This window comes from Geotrypetes seraphini, chromosome 1 (assembly GCF_902459505.1).
Source record: "Geotrypetes seraphini chromosome 1, aGeoSer1.1, whole genome shotgun sequence".
Lineage (NCBI taxonomy): Eukaryota > Metazoa > Chordata > Amphibia > Gymnophiona > Dermophiidae > Geotrypetes > Geotrypetes seraphini.
In genome coordinates, this window is record NC_047084.1 from 94,088,107 (window position 1) to 94,109,717 (window position 21,611).

Below are 21,611 nucleotides of genomic sequence, written 5' to 3' on the forward strand. Positions count from 1 at the left end.
CTTTGAGCAGGTTTCCTGCATCATCTTTAGAACTGGCCTAGACAGTAAAGTATAGTTTTGCTTTGTCTTTGACTTTGCCTTATATATTCTACGTGATATTGGCATTCCTTTTTTTTCTATGAATATATTATAGTGATACTTCAGAATCCGAACGCCCCAGTACTCGAGCAACTTGGAATCCGAACAAAAAAATTCAAGCAAATTTTGCCCCGGAATCCGAACGCTGCTTTGAAATCCGAACGCCCTGCATGTTGCTCGTGTGTGTTTGTGCGTACGTTTCCTCAGCGCTCGGGCCACCTATACGTCGTTCAGTTCATTGTCGGAAGCTGTAGTGAAAGCATCTCGTGTAATTTTTGCCTTTGTGTAGTGTAGTGAGAAAAATACTGTACTGTATTATTATTATTTGTTAATATTTTACCTTAAAATCCAGGGTATTTACTGTTAAAATTTGAGTTTGTGGGACCCAGGAACGGATTAATCCAGTTTCTATTATTTTAAATGGGAAAAATTGTCTTGGAACTCAAACGATTTGGAACTCGAATGGGATTCTGGAATGGATTAAGTTTGGATTCCAAGATATCACTGTATGTGTGTTACATAGTAAATGATGTCAGATAAAGACCTGAATGGTCCATCCAGTCTGCCCTGTGACTACATGCATTATAATTTCATGATTGAATTTTGGTTTTCATTGTTTCTTTTGGACCACAAACCTTAGAAGTCCACCTGATACTGTCCTTAGGTCCCAACTACTGGAGATGACGTTGAAGCTTACCCCAGCCTATCCAAACCATCTCCTTTGTGGTATTCAGACCGTGAATTAAATTTGTAAATCAGTCTGCTGTTATAGGAAGGGGCAATATATTAAATCAAATAAGCCATAACCATAACCTTAGGAGTGTAGTTATGGCTTACCATTATGTTATTTTACCACTAACTTCTCATAAGGGGAGAGTTGGCGCAGTGGTTAAAGCTACAGCCTCAGTACCCTATGGTTGTGGGTTCAAACCCATGCTGCTCCTTGTGACCCTGGGCAAGTCCTTAATCCACCCCCCTTGCCCCAGCTACATTAGATAGATTGTGAGCCCACCAGGACAGACAGGGAAAATGCTTGAGTACCTGAATAAATTCATGTAAAACCATTCTGAACTCCCTTGGGAGAACAGTATACAAAATTGAATAAATAAATAAATACTGTAGCACAGATCCCATTTTCTGAGACCATGGAGCTTATTTTGGAAGTATATAATAATTTATTTTCTTGTAGACCGCCCCACCAGCAGTTCTAGGCGGTTCACAACAGAAGAACTGAAACATTTCAGTTAAAAAAATACAATTTTAAAAAACACAACTATTATAACTACTACATCCATTAAATACAGCGTCAGATAAAAAGTACATTTAAAATACAGAGGCTAATACAAAATATCTTCTTAAATATCCACATTCTTGTTTATCAAATAGGTGAATTTTCAATAATTTCCTAAATGTAAGATAAGAATAGGCTTGAATAATCAGCGGACTCATCCAGGAGTTCAACTTCCCTGTGGCCGTGTCAAATGCTCAAATGGACATCATATGCTTAAAATATCCAAATGCAGAAAAAGGATATGTCTAAATAGCAAGGGTATCAGTTGTGTGGGCAGGACTAGGGAGGACCCCCAAATCAGGATGTCCAACAGCAATAATGTAATGTAATTTATTTCTTATATAACGCTAAACCCCGTTAGGATTCTAAGCGGTTTACAGAAAAAATAGACAATAGGGTGCATTAAAATTATAAGTAAAATAGGTACTTAGATATTCCCTTACTGTCCCGAAGGCTCACAATCTAACTAAAGTACCTAGAAAAATGACAATTAGTAGAGTAATGAAAAAATAAAATAGAGATAGATGAGAAAAAATAAGAAAATAAACATTCTAATAAGACTACAATGGTCTAAAGGACTTTGAAAGGTTGAAAAAAAGAGGGGAGATAGGAAATAGAAGCAGAAGGGAGAACCGTTGAAACTATAGAATTCTTGGGAAATTTAAATGAAATTTAAATAATAAAGTAGGAAACAAAAACCAAGTGGCAAAACAATAAATGAGATTTAAAAATAAAATATCATAAACTAAAAAAAAAAGTGAAAAAATAAAAACAAACAGTCAAGACTGAAGTCCAGCTTGAAATGACTTCACTGCTTTACCAACCAGGAAGAAACATCTAAGCCTAAAAGGAACGACATCCTAACTTAGACCTGTTTCAATCACATCCAGGGTAGAAAAGGGTCCTCTGAGCAATTGACCACTGTAAGGAATTAATCCCCCAGTGGTTGCTGTCCCCCTCCCTCTTCCCTGAAAAGGGACACCGGGTTGTATTACAGCTTCAGAAACTGGGTCAGAAACTGGCTGTCGGACAGACGCCAGAGGGTGGTGGTTAATGGAAGTCGCTCGAAGGAAGGAAAGGTGACTAGTGGAGTCCCTCAGGGTTCGGTGCTGGGGCCAATCCTGTTCAATATGTATGTAAGTGACATTGCTGAAGGGTTAGAAGGAAAAGTGTGCCTTTTTGCAGATGATACCAAGATTTGTAACAGAGTAGACACCGAAGAGGGAGTGGAAAATATGAAAAAGGATCTGCAAAAGTTAGAGGAATGGTCTAATGCCTGGCAACTAAAATTCAATGCAAAGAAATGCAGAGTAATGCATTTGGGGATTAATAATAGGAAGGAACCGTATATGCTGGGAGGAGAGAAGCTGATATGCACGGACGGGGAGAGGGACCTTGGGGTGATAGTGTCCGAAGATCTAAAGGCGAAAAAACAGTGTGACAAGGCAGTGGCTGCTGCCAGAAGGATTCTGGGCTGTATAAAGAGAGGCGTAGTCAGTAGAAGGAAGAAGGTGTTGATGCCCCTGTACAGGTCATTGGTGAGGCCCCACTTGGAGTATTGTGTTCAGTTTTGGAGACTGTATCTGGCGAAAGACGTAAGAAGACTTGAGGCGGTCCAGAGGAGGGCGACGAAAATGATAGGAGGCTTGCGCCAGAAGACGTATGAGGAGAGACTGGAAGCCCTGAATATGTATACCCTAGAGGAAAGGAGAGACAGGGGAGATATGATTCAGACGTTCAAATACTTAAAGGGTATTAACGTAGAACAAAATCTTTTCCAGAGAAAGGAAAATGGTAAAACCAGAGGACATAATTTGAGGTTGAGGGGGTGGTAGATTCAGGGGCAATGTTAGGAAATTCTACTTTAAGGAGAGGGTGGTGGATGCCTGGAATGTGCTCCCGAGAGAGGTGGTGGAGAGTAAAACTGTGACTGAGTTCAAAGAAGCGTGGGATGAACACAGAAGATTTAGAATCAGAAAATAATATTAAATATTGAACTAGGCCAGTTACTGGGCAGACTTGCACGGTCTGTGTCTGTGTATGGCCGTTTGGTGGAGGATGGGCAGGGGTGGGCTTCAATGGCTGGGAGGGTGTAGATGGGCTAGAGTAAGTCTTAACAGAGATTTCGGCAGTTGGAACCCAAGCATAGTACCGGGTAAAGCTTTGGATTCTTGCCCAGAAATAGCTAAGAAGAAAAAAAAAAAAAAAAAAATTTAAATTGAATCAGGTTGGGCAGACTGGATGGACCATTCGGGTCTTTATCTGCCGTCATCTACTATGTTACTATGTTAGCTTCAGGTATTATGACCATTCTTAGCAAATCAAGGAGTAAGTCTGAGGCAGGGATTTCAAAGTCCCTCCTTGAGGGCCGCAATCCAGTCGGGTTTTCAGGATTTCCCCAATGAATATGCATTGAAAGCAGTGCATGCACATAGATCTTATGCATATATTCATTGGGGAAATCCTGAAAACCCAACTGGATTGCGGCCCTCAAGGAGGGACTTTGAGACCCCTGGGCTGAGGGGTAGCCTAGAGCAGGGGTAGGCAATTCCGGTCCTCGAGAGCCAGGTCAGGTTTTCAGGATATCCACAATAAATATGCATGAGATAGATTTGCATCTCAAGGAGGCAGTGCATGGAAATCCATCTCGTACATATTCATGGTGGATATCCTGAAAACCTGACCTGGCTCTGGCTCTCAAGGACTGGAATTGCCTACCCCTGGCCTGGAAGCTAGTGCAATGGGCTTTAAACCAAGGAAACTAGGTTCAAATTCTACTTTAACTCTCTTATTTTCTTCTTAATTGTGAGCCCTCAAGAAAACAGCACACCGACAATAGTGCGCAGGACAAATACACCCTGACAATAGTGCCCCGACAAGTGCGCGTATGACTGAAAGGGAGTGGAATTGTTGGGAAGAGAGCGGAATTGTAGACTCTTTTAAGTGTACTGGGGGGTTCCCCCCCCCCCTCAAAATTGAAGGCATGGGAACGGAATTGTTTTTTTTTTGGGAAGGGAGCATAATTGTAAACTGGAAAGGAGGAATCTTTTGAGTATAGTGGGTGGGGTGGGGGTTCCCCCATCCCCTCAAAACGGAAGGCATGGGAGCGGAATTGTCGGGACGCAATTGTCAGGTGACCTTCCATTGGGTACGTGCATTTGTCATGCATGCAAATGTCTGGCCGCAAATGTCAGGGCGCAATTGTCGTACATGCATTTGACAGGTCACCTCCAGAATTAGAAAAATACCTAGTGTACCTAAATATATTAACCACCTTAGGGCTACCAGATGTCCGGATTTTTAGACAATCTTTTTAGAGGATTGTCTGGGTGTCTGGATGGATTTAGAAAACCCAGCACTTTGTCCGGATTTTGGACGGCCCCGGCTCTGCCCTCCCCAGTGCAAGAAAAAATTGGCAGGAGGGATGCCCACTCCCTCCTGCCAACGGAGTGCCCCCTCCCCACACCAGGTGCCCCCAAAACATCTCTTACCCTCCCCCTTCCTCCTCAAAAAAGGCAGGTAGGATGCCCACTCCCTCCTGCCACTGGATGCTCCTCTGAACCTCTCCCCTCCCCGTACCTTTGTAAGACGTTGGGTGCAGGAGGAGAGATGCTCCCTCCTGCTCCGAGGCCTGCCAGACCAAAATGGTGGGCCTTCTCCTCCCTGGTGCATCATGTGATACATGGGGAGAGGCCTAAGGCTCTTTGCATGTGTGAGAGCTGCGTAGCTGGTTTTAAGAAAGGTTTGGACAAATTCATGGAGGAAAAGTCCATAGTCTGTTATTGAGAAAGAATGGGGGAAGTCATTGCCTGCCCTGTATTGGTAGCATGGAATATTGCTACTCCTTGGGTTTAGGTCAGGTATTAGTGACCTGGACTGGCCACCGTGAGAATGGGCTATTTGGCTTGATGGACCATTGGTCTGATCCAGTAAGGCTATTCTTATGTTCTTATGATTGAAGGGATGGGAGAGATGAGGATTACGACAAACCTCTGTCAAATAATTTGCATGCAAAATTTTTTGTGCATCTGTAGCTCTTATGGGATCAGCCACAAATCGGAACGGAGCAGACCAACGCAGTCTTATCGACCCTGTTTAGTGAATCTAGTTCCTAGTATTTTGATTCTTAAAGATTTTATAAATGGTGTTCAAAATTAGGAGCCAGGAAAAATTTGCACCAAATGCAGTTCTACGCAGGTTAATCTGGGCTCAGTACTTAGGCCCAGATGTACACAGCTCCATCAGCCTGGTATAGAATACCAGATTGGGAGCAATTTACTTTTATCAGGATATGCTCGCACAACTAGCATGCAAATCATATGCATGCTATTTGTGTGGAGTAACCTATTAAAAGAGGGGAGGAACTGTGCTTGGCGCCTGCTCCGAAGAGCTAGGCACAGCTCCTCCTCCTGCCTGCAGCTGCCGTTCTCCCCCTCTGCCCAGCTGATGGCAGCTCCAGAGCTGCGATCACCTGAGAGCTGATGGAGGGGGGAGCAACGGTTGTCAGCTCAACTGATTCGTGGCTTCTCCTGCTGGCTCTGGAGCCACGATCAGCTGATCAGAGCCTCCCCTGCCAGCTCCTGCTCCAGAGCTGGCAGGGAAAAGCCTGATCAGCTGATTACAGCTCTGGAGCTGGCATGGGAAGCTGACATTCAGCTGAGCAGGCAGATACCGCTCTCCCCTCTGCTGATCATGGCTCCTGAATTGCCATCAGCTGGGCAGAAGGGGAGAAAAAAAAGCTGCAGGCTTGGGCTTTTTTTTTGGGGGGGGGAGGGATGGAGGGCGCAGCTGTTGTGTGCTTGAATTTCTTTGGCCTTGGAGAACCTGAGTGCCTCTATTGCATGGACTGTTGCTTTGTCTCAGGATCTTAGTGGTGTAACCATATTTCAACAGTAACCAGTTGTTCCAAAAAATTGGCACCAGCTCACTGAAAATGCTGTAAAATCAACTTGGAAGTGTCCACTCAACGTTGATTTTCATCAGCATTCATACATTTGGGCACTCACTTGGCTCACGGCTTTTGCATTCCCAGCTGCTCATAGATTAAACGCCCAACAAGTTCCCTGGATATCTGTAGTGTCTCAGCAATTGTTTCAGCCGATATTTGCCGATATGCCAAAATCAGGTCAGAGACATTGTCAACAATTTGAGGAGTTGATACCCTTTGAGGCCTTCCAGACCTTGCTGCATCTCCGGGTTTGCACACCAGGTCTTCACTGTGAAGTATGATGGGCATCTATCACTCAATGTTTGCAACATACATTTATGGATTTCCTTTGGAGTTTTCTTCTGGAAGAATAGGAACTTCATCATGATGGTTTGGAGTTCCACACTTGAAAATTCTATACTTTTCATTGATATGGTTCAATCAATGATCTGAAACAACGTTAAAACATAGCATTACAATTCAACAAATTGGCACTTTGTAAAATAAAATAACACTTTTCAGCTACAGTGGCAACATAATGCTTAGAATTTGGAAAGTTGGTTTGACGGAGAACTTTTCAGCACCCCTTCGTAAAGAGTCCTTTGGAATTCAAAGATGGAAGGTTAAACTCAGGCAAGCTGGTCCTGGTGCAGAATAAGTGTATCGTCAACCACCCTATGTATTAAAGGCTTGGGTGAAGAGCCAGGCTTTCACCTGCTTCCTGAAATTAGACGTAACCTCTCTGGGAGAAAATTCTAGAGCATGGGGACTACTGAGAAGGCTCGCTGGTGGGTATCACATCATACAATATATTTTGATTAGGGTAGAGATAGTGATGCTCCTTGAGCGGACCTTAGAGGTCTCAAAGATAAATACATAGAAACATGATGGCAGATAAAGGCCAAATGGCCCATCTATTCTGCCCATCTGCAGTAATCATTATCTCTTTCTCTCTCCGAGAGATCCCACGTGCCTATCCCAGGCCCTCTTGAATTCAGACACAGTCTCTGTCTCCACCACCTCTTCCGGGAGACTGTTCCATGCATCCACCACCCTTTCTGTGAAGTATTTTCTTAGATTACTCTGGAGCCTATTGCCTCTTAATTTCATCCTATGCCCTCTCATTGCAGAGTTTCCTTTGAAATGAAAGAGACTTGACTCATGCACATCTACATTATGTAAGTATTTAAACGTCTCTATCATATCACGCCTCTCCCGCCTTTCCTCCAAAGTATACAGATTGAGATCTTTAAGTCTTTCCCCATACGCCTCATCACGAAGACCACGCGCCATTTTAGTAGCCTTCCTCTTGATAGACTCCATCCTTTTTATATCTTTTGGAAGGTGCGGCCTCCAGAATTGTACACAATATTCTAAATGAGGTCTCACCAAAGTCTTATACAAGGGCATCAATACCTCCTTTTATTTCCTACTGGCCATACCTCTCCCTTTGCAACCTAGTATCCTTAGCTTATTCTTTATGTATTCTGGACCATTTTGTCTGAGGACCATGAATATCAAAAAGTTTTAAATTTAGCCCTGTAAGGTACTGGTAGCCAGTTTAGTTTTTGCTGGAAGGGTGTAATGTGGTCACGCTGCTTGCAGCCTTCTATCATTCATGCTGTGGCATTTTATCTATAATTAAAAAGCTGTGGTCTCAGTACAGATTCACCTTTCTCCATTGAAAAAAATTGATCGTTTAACCTTGCTCTCTGTTTTCTTTTAACCCATTCCCAAACCACAAAAGTTCATTGCCTACCATCCCATTACTTTAATTTCCTCAGGAGTTTCTCATGAGGCACTTTGTTAAATGGATGCCTTGGATATTATTTCCCAGTGAGGCAAGCCAGTTTCTTCCAAAAGACTCTTTTGTTTCTCCTCTGTGACTATGAATAGCAAACATCCCCTGAATGAAGCCATAACCAGCACTTACAACATAGCTTTCTGTAACGTGAAAGCTGTACGGTGGAATGGACAACTTAGAAAATATGTGAGTAGGAAACAGCTCTCTGAGGGTCTCCAAAACAAGTCATCTTCCATTTTACATTCAACATTCAAGATAATGAAGGGAACAGACTTAGTAGATAAAGACAGTTTGTTCACCCTCTCCAAGGTAGAGAGAATGAGAGGGCACTCTCTAAAGTTAAAAGGTGATAGATTCCGTACAAACGTAAGGAAGTTCTTCACCCAGAGAGTGGTAGAAAACTGGAACGCTCTTCCGGAGGCTGTTATAGGGGAAAACATCCTCTAGGGATTCAAGACAAAGTTAGACAAGTTCCTGCTGAATCAGAACGTACGCAGGTAAGGCTAGTCTCAGTTAGGCCACTGGTCTTTGACCTAAGGGCCGCCGCGGGAGCAGACTTCTGGGCACGATGGACCACTGGTCTGATCCAGCAGCGGCAATTCTTAAGTTCTTACTCTCACAACTATTAATATGGTCTATTGTTAACACTTCTGAATTATGTAACTTTGTGCTCTGTACAATCTGGATATCATAATTTCCCAGTCACATCATTCATCGCTCTGAGAAATTTGTTCTTCTTAAGCTTTTCACCATTGGGTTTTGATCTCCTAAATCCTTCCACCATACTTTTTTTTTTTTTTTTTGTATACATGGCATTGTCAAGAGAATGTCCAAGTCGGAATTGGAATGTCCTGGTCATAACATCCAAAACAAATGTATACCTCTCACAGCAACTTTTGAACAAGAAAATCGTCCTGCTTTCCTGTTCAAAAATACGTGAAAAGGACTTCTTCACATTGGAGACTGAAGTTTTTAGGGGTAGGGGAGAGGAAGAAGACACAGACATCTGTCTGGCAGTATTCTTATTAAAATGGCCACATAGACATCCTTATAGATTAGAGCAGGGGTGCCCAACACGTCGATCGTGATCGACAGGTCGTTCGCTCAGGCGACCCCAGTCGATCGCAGAGCGGGTTCCCTTCTTCCCTTCTTTTTTTTCCCATCCTGATTGGCCCGCCTCTTGAAGAACGCCGGCCAATCAGAGTGCTGGAAGGGCGGGGTGAAGGGTCAGTGGGGGATGGAGCTCAGCGCACCACAAGAAATAGAAGCGCCTGTAATGATTGAGGTAAGAGCCGAGGCCTAGTGCTGCCCGATATACAATTTTAAAACCCCCAAAATCAGCCTCCCAATCAGTGGCGTACCGGGGGGGGGCCGTCCGCCCCCGCCCCGGGTGCACGGCTTGGAGGGATGCACAGCCGTCCGGTCCTCCTGCCCTTCCTTTCCCCCGGTCCGCGCTCGGAGCTCGCACCTGCCTGGTCCTGTACCGCCGCCCAAATGGTGCTGTTGGTTATCGCCAGACTCACGGGAATTGACGGCACCATTCGAGCGTCGGTGCGGGACCAGGCAGGCGCGAGCCCCGAGCGCGGACTGGGGGAAAGGAAGGGCAGGATGACCCGGACCTGGCCGGCTATGCACCCCTTCTAAATCCATTGTACTTGTCTTTTATTCAGTTCCACTAATGAGCATTGTGACACATGGGGCAGTTCTTGGAGGTATGTCTCTTCTGCATTTCTTTGTTTTCCTGTGCCTAAGTATTCTATTAATTTAACTTCCTTGTTCCTGTGGGATCTCCAAAGGGGACGAATGGGAGACAGCCGGTGGCAGGTGGTACTTTAGCAATTCTTGCAGGTTGCCATAGGCCTCAGGTCTTCCCTTTGCCTGGTCCTGCCCCTCCTCTGAGTCAGAGACAGGATTGGGGCAGAGGGAAGACAGCTCCTGAGGCCTATGGCAACCTGCAAGGATCGCTAAAGTACCAGCGATCCTCTCTGCAGACTGCTCTCTGCTGGAATTAGGTAAATGGATGTGGGGAGGGCAGGCCTTCGGGAGGGGGGGGTGCAGGGGGGGTGCAGTCCTTCAAGGGGTAGTGCAGGCCTTCAGGGGGGGAGTCAACCTTTGGGGGGGAATGTGCAGACCTTCAAGGGGGGGTCAGGCCTTCGGGGGAGGGGGGTGTAAAGTGAAACACATGTACATTTCTTTTTCTGGGGGCCCTGGTGTAGAAGTACATGGAGGGAGGGAGAGAAGGGGTTCAAAGAGACGTACATATGCCGGACTTTGGGGAAAAGAAATAATGGGTCTTAAAAATAGAGGAGAGGGAGAGAGATGGTGGACAATGGAATTTAGGGAGGGAAGGAACAGACAGGGAAGAAGTTGGAAACAAGGGATGGTATGGAGGGAGGACTAGAGATACTGGATAGGAAGGTAATTGGGAAGAGAAAGGGAGAGATGGTGGACCCTGGGGGGTGGGGAAGGAGGGAGAGATGAAGGATGAAAGGGTAGTTGAGAACAGGTGGATCTGTGGATCGTGATGAAAAAAAGAAAAGATGCCAGACTTGGGGGAAGGGAAGGGAAACAGAAGGGTTGGACAGAGATGGAAGATGGATGGTTAGCATGGTGAAAGAAGAAAACAACAAATGGGCAGGAGACCCTGGCAAGTGAGTTATCAGAAGACAACCAGAGCCTGAGACCAACAAGATTTGAATAATGTCCAGACAACAAAGGTAATAAAAATGATTTTATTTTCAATTTAGTGATCAAAATTTGGCCATTTTGAGAATTTAAATCTGCAGTCTATATTTTGCACTATGGCCCCCTTTTACTAAACCACAATAGTGTTTTTTAGCGCAGGGAGCCTATGAGCATTGAGAGCATCGCAGGGCATTCAGCGCAGCTCCCTGCGCTAAAACCCGCTATTGTCTATTTTTGTATGGTTGTTACTGAAGTGACATTGCATAAAGTCATCTGCCTTGATCTCTTTGAAAAAAACCCCAGAATATAAATGATAATTAACATTTCTCTGCGTACAGTGTGCTTTGTGTTTTTAAAAATTTTATTGTTGGTAGATCATTTTGACTTGGTCATTTTAAAAGTAGCTCGCAAGCCCAAAAAGTGTGGGCACCCCTGGATTAGAGGAATAGCCTAGTGGTTAGTGCCGTGAACCATATATCAATGAACTTAGGCCCAAACTCCACTGCAACTCTTTTTGTGTGTGTGTCTGTGAATGTGATCCTTCCAGGAACAGAAAAAATATCTTACACTATCTGAATGTATACTAATTCAATAACCTTCAGGCTTGCAGGTGTCATATCTTTAGGCACAGTAAGTATTTTTCTGTTTCTGGAGGGAGATCCGGAAAAAAAAATTCCTGAGTTCCAGCGGGATTTGAACTTAAACCCCTTTGATTACCGTCCACTACATTAACCACTAGGCTACTCCTCTTAACTGCTTGCTGTTTTGTTCCTTGGGACCTGGGATGGCTACTGTTGGAAACAGGATACTGGGCTTGATGGACCTTCAGTCTTTCCCAGTACGGCAGCTCTTATGTTCTTATGTGAGTCAAGTATAGAACAATCAAGCCATTGTGACATCACTGATGAGTTTGTCTCTTAGGCATTGGTGGAAGGAGGCATTATGACATCACAATCTCAGCTTTGCAATGTTGGTACTCTTTGGGTTTCTACCTGGTATTTGGGACCTGGGTTGGCCACTGTTGGAAACGGGATACTGGGCTTGATAGACTTTTGGTCTGTCCCAATATGGCAATTCATATGTTCTTATAATATCTGTAACTGACTTAGAGCCTGGTTTTCCTTTCTGGCTTCCCTGTCAGGGTTAAAGGAGGGAGTCAGCAACAACTGGGTTGGATTAAGGAGGTATCATGCCATAATCCCTCCAGTATACAACTGCCCTCTAATAAGAGATATCACAACAGCTTTACAGATACAAACTCGGTATACAAAATAAAGTTATTATTATAATATCTAAACACAGAATTTACGGTCTGCCACAGCAACTCATAATATTTATATACAGTACATGAATAATTACCTGCAAGGTTGAGGCGGAATAGAAATCAGTAATGTAATGTAATTAGTAAAAGGGAGCCCTCAGTTATTAGCACTAACGACCATGGTTTCAATCGGCAATATGCTTAGTACAACACCCAACGTTTATATTAAGCTTCAGTCTTATAACATCCCTTAGCGACCCTTAAATATCCCACCATAAAGGTGCAAGAATGCTGGCACAAAAACATAATAAGTGCTAAATTAAAGTCACTAATCTCATTCCGGAGGTGTGGGGAGCAAATAGGAAAGCTTTACTAATCCTCAGGTTACTACAACTGACGAATGACCACTATGGAGCGCTATCCCAACCCTGCTCTAGGGTTCAATGAAGTGCCCCGTTTCATTGGTTCTTCAGGATCCGTCGACTTGCAACTTGCAGTGTGACAGGGGGTATCCTATTTCATTGGTTCTTCAGGAGCTAACAGTCTTAACATCACAAACACCTTCCTCCTCCCACCTTCTTCTTGCCTCACAGATACCACCTGTGCTACTCCTTACCCTCTCTAGAAATCACCAATGATCTTCCATTGTAACCCACCGTTTATAACTCTTTTGTAATCCGCCTTGAACCACCAGGTAATGGCGGAATAGAAATCTCTAATGTAATGTAATGGGGTGTTCTGTTGCGTTGCTTCTACAGGAGCCATCTACTTGCAACTAGGGAAAGAACTGCATAATGGCACATTAAGGCCACTTTTATCACAGCTTTATAAAAGGACCCCAAAGCATTTCCCTAGACTTAGCTAGGCTTAAGTCCTACACTTTTCCTTCAAAAACATCATGTATTGTATCACCTTTACAGAAGCTCATGCAAACCACTCTGAACTGACTCTCCAGTCATTAGCAACGGTATATGGGTTTAAACACAAACAAGCATTTTAAGCAAAGCCGAGCTTGCGGATTATCTAGAAACTAGTCTTTAAGCCCGTTACATTAACGGGTGCTAGAATAGAGTGCTGTCTGTCTGTGTTTCTTTATCTCTCTCTCCTTAGCTGCTGTCTGTGTCCTTCTGTCTTCCACCCCCCCCCCCGCAAAGCTGTCTGTCCCCAGCACACACCTCCCACCCAAAGCAGCCCCCTTTCCCTCTCCCTATCTCTCCATGGCCCCTTCTGCCTCCCCCCAGCACACCCCTCCCCCAAAACAGCCCCCTTCCCCTCTCCCTGTCTCTCCATGGCCCCTTCTGTCTGCCCCAGAGCAAAACTGTCTGTCCCCAGCACACCTCCCCCCCCCAAAGCAGCCCCTTTTCCCTCTCCCTATCTCTCCATGGCCCCTTCTGCCTCCCCCCAGCACACCCCTCCCCCAAAGAAGCCCCCTTTCCTTCTCCCTGTCTCTCCATGGGCCCTTCTGTCTTCCCCCCAGAGTAAAACTGTCTGCCCCCAGCACACCTCCCCCCAAAGAAGCCCTCTTTCCCTCTCCCTATCTCTCCATGGCCCCTTTCCCTCTCCCTCTGGCCCCCTGAATTAATCCCCCTGCTTACCTGGCCTGCTCCTCTTCAAAGCAGGCCGCAATCGTGGTGGCCGGTGTCAGAGGGAACGTGCCACCGAGGCCGGAAAGCAGCCCGCGAGGCCTGCCAAAGCCGGCCACAATCGCAGGCTGGCCCGAAGAGGAGGATCAGCGGCAGCGACAGCAGCGGTGAGCGAGGGCGGGAGGTATGGTTCCAGCTTGGTGAGGTGAGGGCGGGAGGTCTGCTGAGCTTCCTTCAGGTTGGTGAGGGCAGGAGGAGGGGCGTGGCCAGAGTGATCATTGGCCGGGTTCTAAAATGGAACATGGCCACGGATCACACACCACTGCCGCAGTAATCACGCTTTTTTAAAAGCGCATGTGCCACTAACCTTTTATTATGTAGGATATTCAGGCAAACAGCATCAGTGTGAGCATTTCCACGTACACTGCACACTCAGAGCTCCTTTTACGAAGCTGCGTTAGCGGTTTAACGTGCATATAAGCAGGCGGTAGTTTTTTGGCTAGCACGAGGGTTAGCGCGTGATAAAAAGTCGCATGCGATAAAGCCGCTAACGCAGCTTCAGAAAAGGAGCCCTCGGTATCACGTCCTCATCAGTTCACCAGGTCTTACCTATTAAATGCAACCTTGTTCCGGTTCTGGTCTCGTACATATCGTGGTGCTCTGTGGAAAGTTCCACGCGGCAGAAGTATCTGTCGCTGTCGCTCCACGTCAAGTTATCTATTTTGATCGAAAGGTTGTTATGCCTTGGATTCCCCAGCAGCTTGTATTTGTTCCCGTAACTGACCGTGGTTTTACAGAGATCGTTACTGTTGTGGCTCACACACTTAAAGATCACCATTCCGTTGTACGGTTCTCCAATTCTCCAGATACCAGTCAAGGTGCCGTTATAATTTTTGTGAGGATGTGTGAAGGTGCAGAGCAAAGCAGCAGGTTTTCCAACTTCTCCAGTAACATCGGGTGCAACCTGAAAGGACCAACTACTTGCCTCTGTACCTAGGAGAAAACAACGACTTTCATTAATTAATGCCTTCTATATGATCACACAGTTATTACAACCCAATCTCTCTATTATGTGCAATCCATATGACTTCCAAGTGCTTATCTTTCTTCACTGAAGCTCTGTCGGCCGGGGACTTCTGCCGACATGTTTCGCCGTTCAGGCTTGATCAAGGCTGTCTCCCATCAAGTCTCTTTGTTGCTTTTGACAAAAGAAAAGCAAAAAGAAGCAAACAGACTTTATGGGGGACAGCCTTGATCACGCCTGAACGGCGAAACATGTCGGTAGAAGTCCCCGGCCGACAGAGCTTCAGTGAAGAAAGATAAGTGTCTTAAAAGTGTCTTTAAATTATTGAAGTATTATAATAAATAGAACATAATAGAAAACCAGAATAAATTATAATAAGGATCGATGACGATTTCAGCAGCTTTCCAAACAAAATGTGAAGGATTACTGCGCTAAATTCCGATGATCTAAGAAACTGATATATGAATTGTTAAGTGAGTCATATAGATCGTATATAATAATAATAATAATAATAACTTTATTTTTGTATACCGCCATACCCAGAAGAGTTCTAGGCGGTTCACATTGGTTAGAACAAATTACAAGAGGTTACATGCCAAACTGATCATAGAATTGCGAACAGCAAGGAGGAAGAAGGGGGGATAGGAGGGAGACCGGGGGGGGAGAAGTTTCGGTAGGAGGGAAGAGGAGGATTAAAGAAGGGGCATTATGAGTCTTTAAGGGTCTTGGTCTCAGAATAGGTGGGTTTTAAGTGTTTTTCTGAAGTCGAGGAAGTTGTGGGCTTTGAGGACCATTTGGGCCAGCCAAGGGTTTAGTTTGGTGGCTTGGAAGGCCGCCATTAATTAATGGACATGTATGTTTCCTCTTATCTGAAAATGTCTTTCTGCTCATTTAGGTCAAGTCTCGCTATTCTTATGTTCTTATTTTGGCACGTCAAGTCTTATTGTTTTGGTCTTCGAAATTCAAGCGGGAGCAGCACGCAGACCCAAGCCTGGGAGCTCTGAGCCTCCTGCTCATTCCTCTACCGTAATTCTCAGAAATCTCAGTGCCTGGGAATTTATCTCTCAAAGTACTTAAATGATTTGCACAGACTTGAAGCTGTCATTGAGCCTCTTGAAATCATAAGAAATATGTACGGTACATTTCTACAACAGAACTAGCAAGCTTTCTTCCTCAGCCTTTTGCTAGTTTCCAGATTAATCAGTTTTACTAGTACTGGGCTGACAAGGCAACACCCCTTGTCCTCTGTGGAATGTGTTTTACTGTGTCTTATCAACAGCCGTAAATCTTTTCAGATACATTTATGTGGAGGATGCAATGTAAAACATATTTGTATAGTGATGAAAACCAAGAGTGAATTTAGTGCTAGAGGTAGTAACTAGTAATATAAACATTTACCTCTGCAGGATTCCATGCAAGTTTCAAGTTTATTAAAAATTTGATTAAACGCTAATCAAAAATTCTAAGCGTTTTACAGTAAAAATTTAAAAAGGGGTCCAGTTAACAAACTATTAATGACATAACTTTACTTACATGAAACAATAGGATAGTGAAGAGAAATACAATTTGAAGGAAAGAAAGAATAATTAAGGATAATAACTCACTATTTGTAAAGTACAAATCATTTTGGGGTCCTTTTACTAAGGCGTGCTAACTGATTTAGCACGCGTTAATCGATTTAGTGCTAAATGCTAAGGTGCCCATTGGGGTCCTTTTACTAAGGTATGCTAACTGATTTAGCACGTGTTAATCGATTTAGCGCTAAATGCTAAGGTGCCCATTGAGGTCCTTTTACTAAGGCGTGTTAACTGATTTAGCACGCGTTAATCGATTTAGTGCTAAATGCTAAGGTGCCCATTGGGGTCCTTTTACTAAGGTATGCTAACTGATTTAGCACGTGTTAATCGATTTAGCGCTAAATGCTAAGGTGCCCATTGAGGTCCTTTTACTAAGGCGTGTTAACTGATTTAGCACGCGTTAATCGATTTAGCACTAAATGCTAAGGTGCCCATTGGGGTCCTTTTACTAAGGCATGCTAACTGATTTAGCACGCGTTAATCGATTTAGCGCTAAATGCTAAAGTTCCCATTAGGGTCCTTTTACTAAGGCGTGCTAACCGATTTAACATGCGTTAATCGATTTAGTGCTAAATGCTAAAGTGCCCATTGGGGTCCTTTTACTAAGGCGTGCTAACCGATTTAGCACGCGTTAATGGATTTAGTGCTAAATGCTAAGGTTCCCATTGGGGTCCTTTTACTAAGGCGTGCTAACCGATTTAGCACGCGTTAATGGATTTAGTGCTAAATGCTAAGGTGCCCATTGGGTTCCTTTCATTAAGGCGTGCTAACCGATTTAGCACGCGTTAATGGATTTAGTGCTAAATGCTAAGGTTCCCATTGGGGTCCTTTTACTAAGGCGTGCTAACTGATTTAGCACGCATTAATCGATTTAGTGCTAAATGCTAAGGTGCCCATTGGGGTCCTTTTACTAAGGCATGCTAACCGATTTAACGTGCGTTAATCGATTTAGTGCTAAATGCTAAGGTGCCCATTGGGATCCTTTTACTAAGGCGTTCTAAGCAATTTAGCACGCGTTAATGGATTTAGTGCTAAATGTTAAGGTGCCCATTGGGGTCCTTTTACTAAGGCGTGCTAACCGATTTAGCACGCGTTAATGGATTTAGTGCTAAATGTTAAGGTGCCCATTGGGGTCCTTTCATTAAGGCGTGCTAACCGATTTAGCACGCGTTAATGGATTTAGTGCTAAATGCTAAGGTGCCCATTGGGGTCCTTTTACTAAGAAGTGCTAACCGATTTAGCACGCGTTAATGGATTTAGCGCTAAATGTTAAGGTGCCCATTGGGGTCCTTTCACTAAGGCGTGCTAACCGATTTAGCACGCGTTAATGGATTTAGTGCTAAATGCTAAGGTTCCCATTGGGGTCCTTTTACTAAGGCGTGCTAACTGATTTAGCACGCATTAATCGATTTAGTGCTAAATGCTAAGGTGCCCATTGGGATCCTTTTACTAAGGCGTTCTAACCAATTTAGCACGCGTTAATGGATTTAGTGCTAAATGCTAAGGTGCCCATTGGGGTCCTTTTACTAAGAAGTGCTAACCGATTTAGCACGCGTTAATGGATTTAGCGCTAAATGTTAAGGTGCCCATTGGGGTCCTTTTACTAAGGCGTGCTAACCGATTTAGCACGCGTTAATGGATTTAGTGCTAAATGCTAAGGTTCCCATTGGGGTCCTTTTACTAATGCGTGCTAACTGATTTAGCACGCATTAATCGATTTAGTGCTAAATGCAAAGGTTCCCATTGGGTTCCTTTTACTAAGGCGTGCTAACTGATTTAGCTTGCGTTAATCGATTTAGCGCTAAATGCTAAGGTGCCCATTGGGGTCCTTTTACTAAGGCGTGCTAACCGATTTAACGTGCGTTAATCGATTTAGTGCTAAATGCTAAGGTGCCCATTGAGGTCCTCTTACTAAGGTGTGCTAATCAATTTAGCATGCGTTAATGGATTTAGTGCTAAATGTTAAGGTGTCCATTGGGGTCCTTTTACTAAGGCGTGCTAACCGATTTAGCACGCGTTAATGGATTTAGTGCTAAATGCTAAGGTTCCCATTGGGGTCCTTTTACTAATGCGTGCTAACTGATTTAGCACGCGTTAATCGATTTAGTGCTAAATGCAAAGGTTCCCATTGGGTTCCTTTTACTAAGGCGTGCTAACTGATTTAGCATGCGTTAATCGATTTAGCGCTAAATGCTAAGGTGCCCATTGGGGTCCTTTTACTAAGGCGTGCTAACCGATTTAGCACGCGTTAATGGATTTAGTGCTAAATGTTAAGGTGCCCATTGGGGTCCTTTCACTAAGGCGTGCTAACCGATTTAGCACGCGTTAATGGATTTAGTGCTAAATGCTAAGGTTCCCATTGGGGTCCTTTTACTAAGGCGTGCTAACTGATTTAGCACGCATTAATCGATTTAGTGCTAAATGCTAAGGTGCCCATTGGGGTCCTTTTACTAAGGTGTGCTAACCGATTTAACGTGCTTTAATCGATTTAGTGCTAAATGCTAAGGTGCCCATTGGGATCCTTTTACTAAGGCGTTCTAACCAATTTAGCACGCGTTAATGGATTTAGCGCTAAATGCTAAGGTGCCCATTGGGGTCCTTTTACTAAGGCGTGCTAACCGATTTAGCACGCGTTAATGGATTTAGTGCTAAATGCTAAGGTTCCCATTGGGGTCCTTTTACTAATGCGTGCTAACTGATTTAGCACGCATTAATCGATTTAGTGCTAAATGCAAAGCTTCCCATTGGGTTCCTTTTACTAAGGCGTGCTAACTGATTTAGCATGCGTTAATCGATTTAGCGCTAAATGCTAAGGTGCCCATTGGGGTCCTTTTACTAAGGCGTGCTAACCGATTTAACGTGCGTTAATCGATTTAGTGCTAAATGCTAAGGTGCCCATTGAGGTCCTCTTACTAAGGCGTGCTAATCAATTTAGCATGCATTAATGGATTTAGTGCTAAATGTTAAGGTGTCCATTGGGGTCCTTTTACTAAGGCGTGCTAACCGATTTAGCACGCGTTAATGGATTTAGTGCTAAATGCTAAGGTTCCCATTGGGGTCCTTTTACTAATGCGTGCTAACTGATTTAGCACGCATTAATCGATTTAGTGCTAAATGCAAAGGTTCCCATTGGGTTCCTTTTACTAAGGCGTGCTAACTGATTTAGCATGCGTTAATCGATTTAGCGCTAATTGCTAAGGTGCCCATTGGGGTCCTTTTACTAAGGCATGCTAACCGATTTAGCACGCGTTAATGGATTTAGTGCTAAATGTTAAGGTGTCCATTGGGGTCCTTTCACTAAGGCGTGCTAACCGATTTAGCACGCATTAATGGATTTAGTGCTAAATGCTAAGGTTCCCATTGGGGTCCTTTTACTAAGGCGTGCTAACTGATTTAGCACGCATTAATCGATTTAGTGCTAAATGCTAAGGTGCCCATTGGGGTCCTTTTACTAAGGCGTGCTAACCGATTTAACGTGCGTTAATCGATTTAGTGCTAAATGCTAAGGTGCCCATTGGGATCCTTTTACTAAGGCGTTCTAACCAATTTAGCACGCGTTAATGGATTTAGTGCTAAATGCTAAGGTGCCCATTGGGGTCCTTTTACTAAGAAGTGCTAACCGATTTAGCACGCGTTAATGGATTTAGCGCTAAATGTTAAGGTGCCCATTGGGGTCCTTTTACTAAGGCGTGCTAACCGATTTAGCACGCGTTAATGGATTTAGTGCTAAATGCAAAGGTTCCCATTGGGTTCCTTTTACTAAGGCATGCTAACTGATTTAGCATGCGTTAATCGATTTAGCGCTAAATGCTAAGGTGCCCATTGGGGTCCTTTTACTAAGGCGTGCTAACCGATTTAACGTGCGTTAATCGATTTAGTGCTAAATGCTAAGGTGCCCATTGAGATCCTCTTACTAAGGCGTGCTAATCAATTTAGCATGCGTTAATGGATTTAGTGCTAAATGTTAAGGTGTCCATTGGGGTCCTTTTACTAAGGCGTGCTAACCGATTTAGCACGCGTTAATGGACTTAGTGCTAAATGTTAAGGTGCCCATTGGGTTCCTTTCATTAAGGCGTGCTAACCGATTTAGCACGCGTTAATGGATTTAGTGCTAAATGCTAAGGTTCCCATTGGGGTCCTTTTACTAAGGCGTGCTAACTGATTTAGCACGCATTAATCGATTTAGTGCTAAATGCTAAGGTGCCCATTGGGGTCCTTTTACTAAGGCGTGCTAACCGATTTAACGTGCGTTAATCGATTTAGTGCTAAATGCTAAGGTGCCCATTGGGATCCTTTTACTAAGGCGTTCTAACCAATTTAGCACGCGTTAATGGATTTAGTGCTAAATGCTAAGGTGCCCATTGGGGTCCTTTTACTAAGAAGTGCTAACCGATTTAGCACGCGTTAATGGATTTAGTGCTAAATGCTAAGGTGCCATTGGGGTCCTTTTACTAAGAAGTACTAACTGATTTAGCATGCGTTAATCGATTTAGTGCTAAATACTAAGGTGCCCATTGGGGTTCTTTTACTGGCGTGCTAACCGATTTAGCACGCGTTAATTGATTTAGTGCTAAATGCTAAGGTGCCCATTGGGGTCCTTTTACTAAGGCATGCTAACCGATTTAGCACGTAATAATCGCTTTAGCACGCGCTAAAGATTACCATGCACTTTGTTTTCTTTCTCCAGACAGGGTGATGAATTTGTTTAACCAATGGAATACATTTCTGGGGTCAGGCCTGTGTTAAGCCCAAGCGGAGGATCTGGGTACGATTCTAGGACCAGGCACTGCTTTCTGTGCCAGTCAGGACTGGGAATGCTACTGAGGCAAGGGAGTGGGGGGAAGTTCCATCCATCCCTTAATAGGAGCAGCAGTGAGGCAAAACTTTGCAGTGGAAGTAAATTCCTTATGAATTAAAAGTGAAGTCAAATGTCCTGTGATTCTGGAAACTGGTCAAAGCTCATTTATTTTCAGTTCTTATTCTTGTGATCATCATTAATATTTATTTAATGCATTTTATTTATCTAATTTAGATTTTATTTTTGTTCCATGGTTTCTATAATCATGTTTTCTAATGGAATAAGGTATATGGAGGGAATATAAGAGAGTTAACTTGGGGAGATACTTTTAATTTGAGTGCAATTGTTGTATATGTAGAAAGAGGGGATGATAGAATTTGATAGAATTTAAGTGCTGTTAAAGTGTAAAATGTCTGTATATTATGTTGCACTTATTTTTGGCTTTAAAACGAATAAAGATATTTAAAAAAAGAAAGAAAGTTAACTGGGTGCAAGTGAGATAGGGGAGAAGCTCAGATGAGCTGATGGAAAAATGATTGTTTATTGTTGTTTATTGTTTATTCAGATTTTTGATTAAACGCTT

The 21,611-nt window shown here is 43.8% G+C and overlaps 1 protein-coding gene across 3 annotated transcripts in view; it reads right to left on the bottom strand.

The window, feature by feature from the left end:
- Positions 1-21,611, bottom strand: part of SIGLEC15 (sialic acid binding Ig like lectin 15) — a 191,843-nt gene that overhangs the window by 14,218 nt on the left and 156,014 nt on the right. For all 3 annotated transcript variants that reach the window (XM_033935251.1, XM_033935261.1, XM_033935247.1), the window contains exon 2: positions 14,239-14,622. In XM_033935251.1, the coding sequence (XP_033791142.1) occupies positions 14,239-14,467 (229 nt within the window). In that variant the 5' untranslated portion in view covers positions 14,468-14,622. The remainder of the gene's footprint in view (positions 1-14,238; positions 14,623-21,611) is intronic.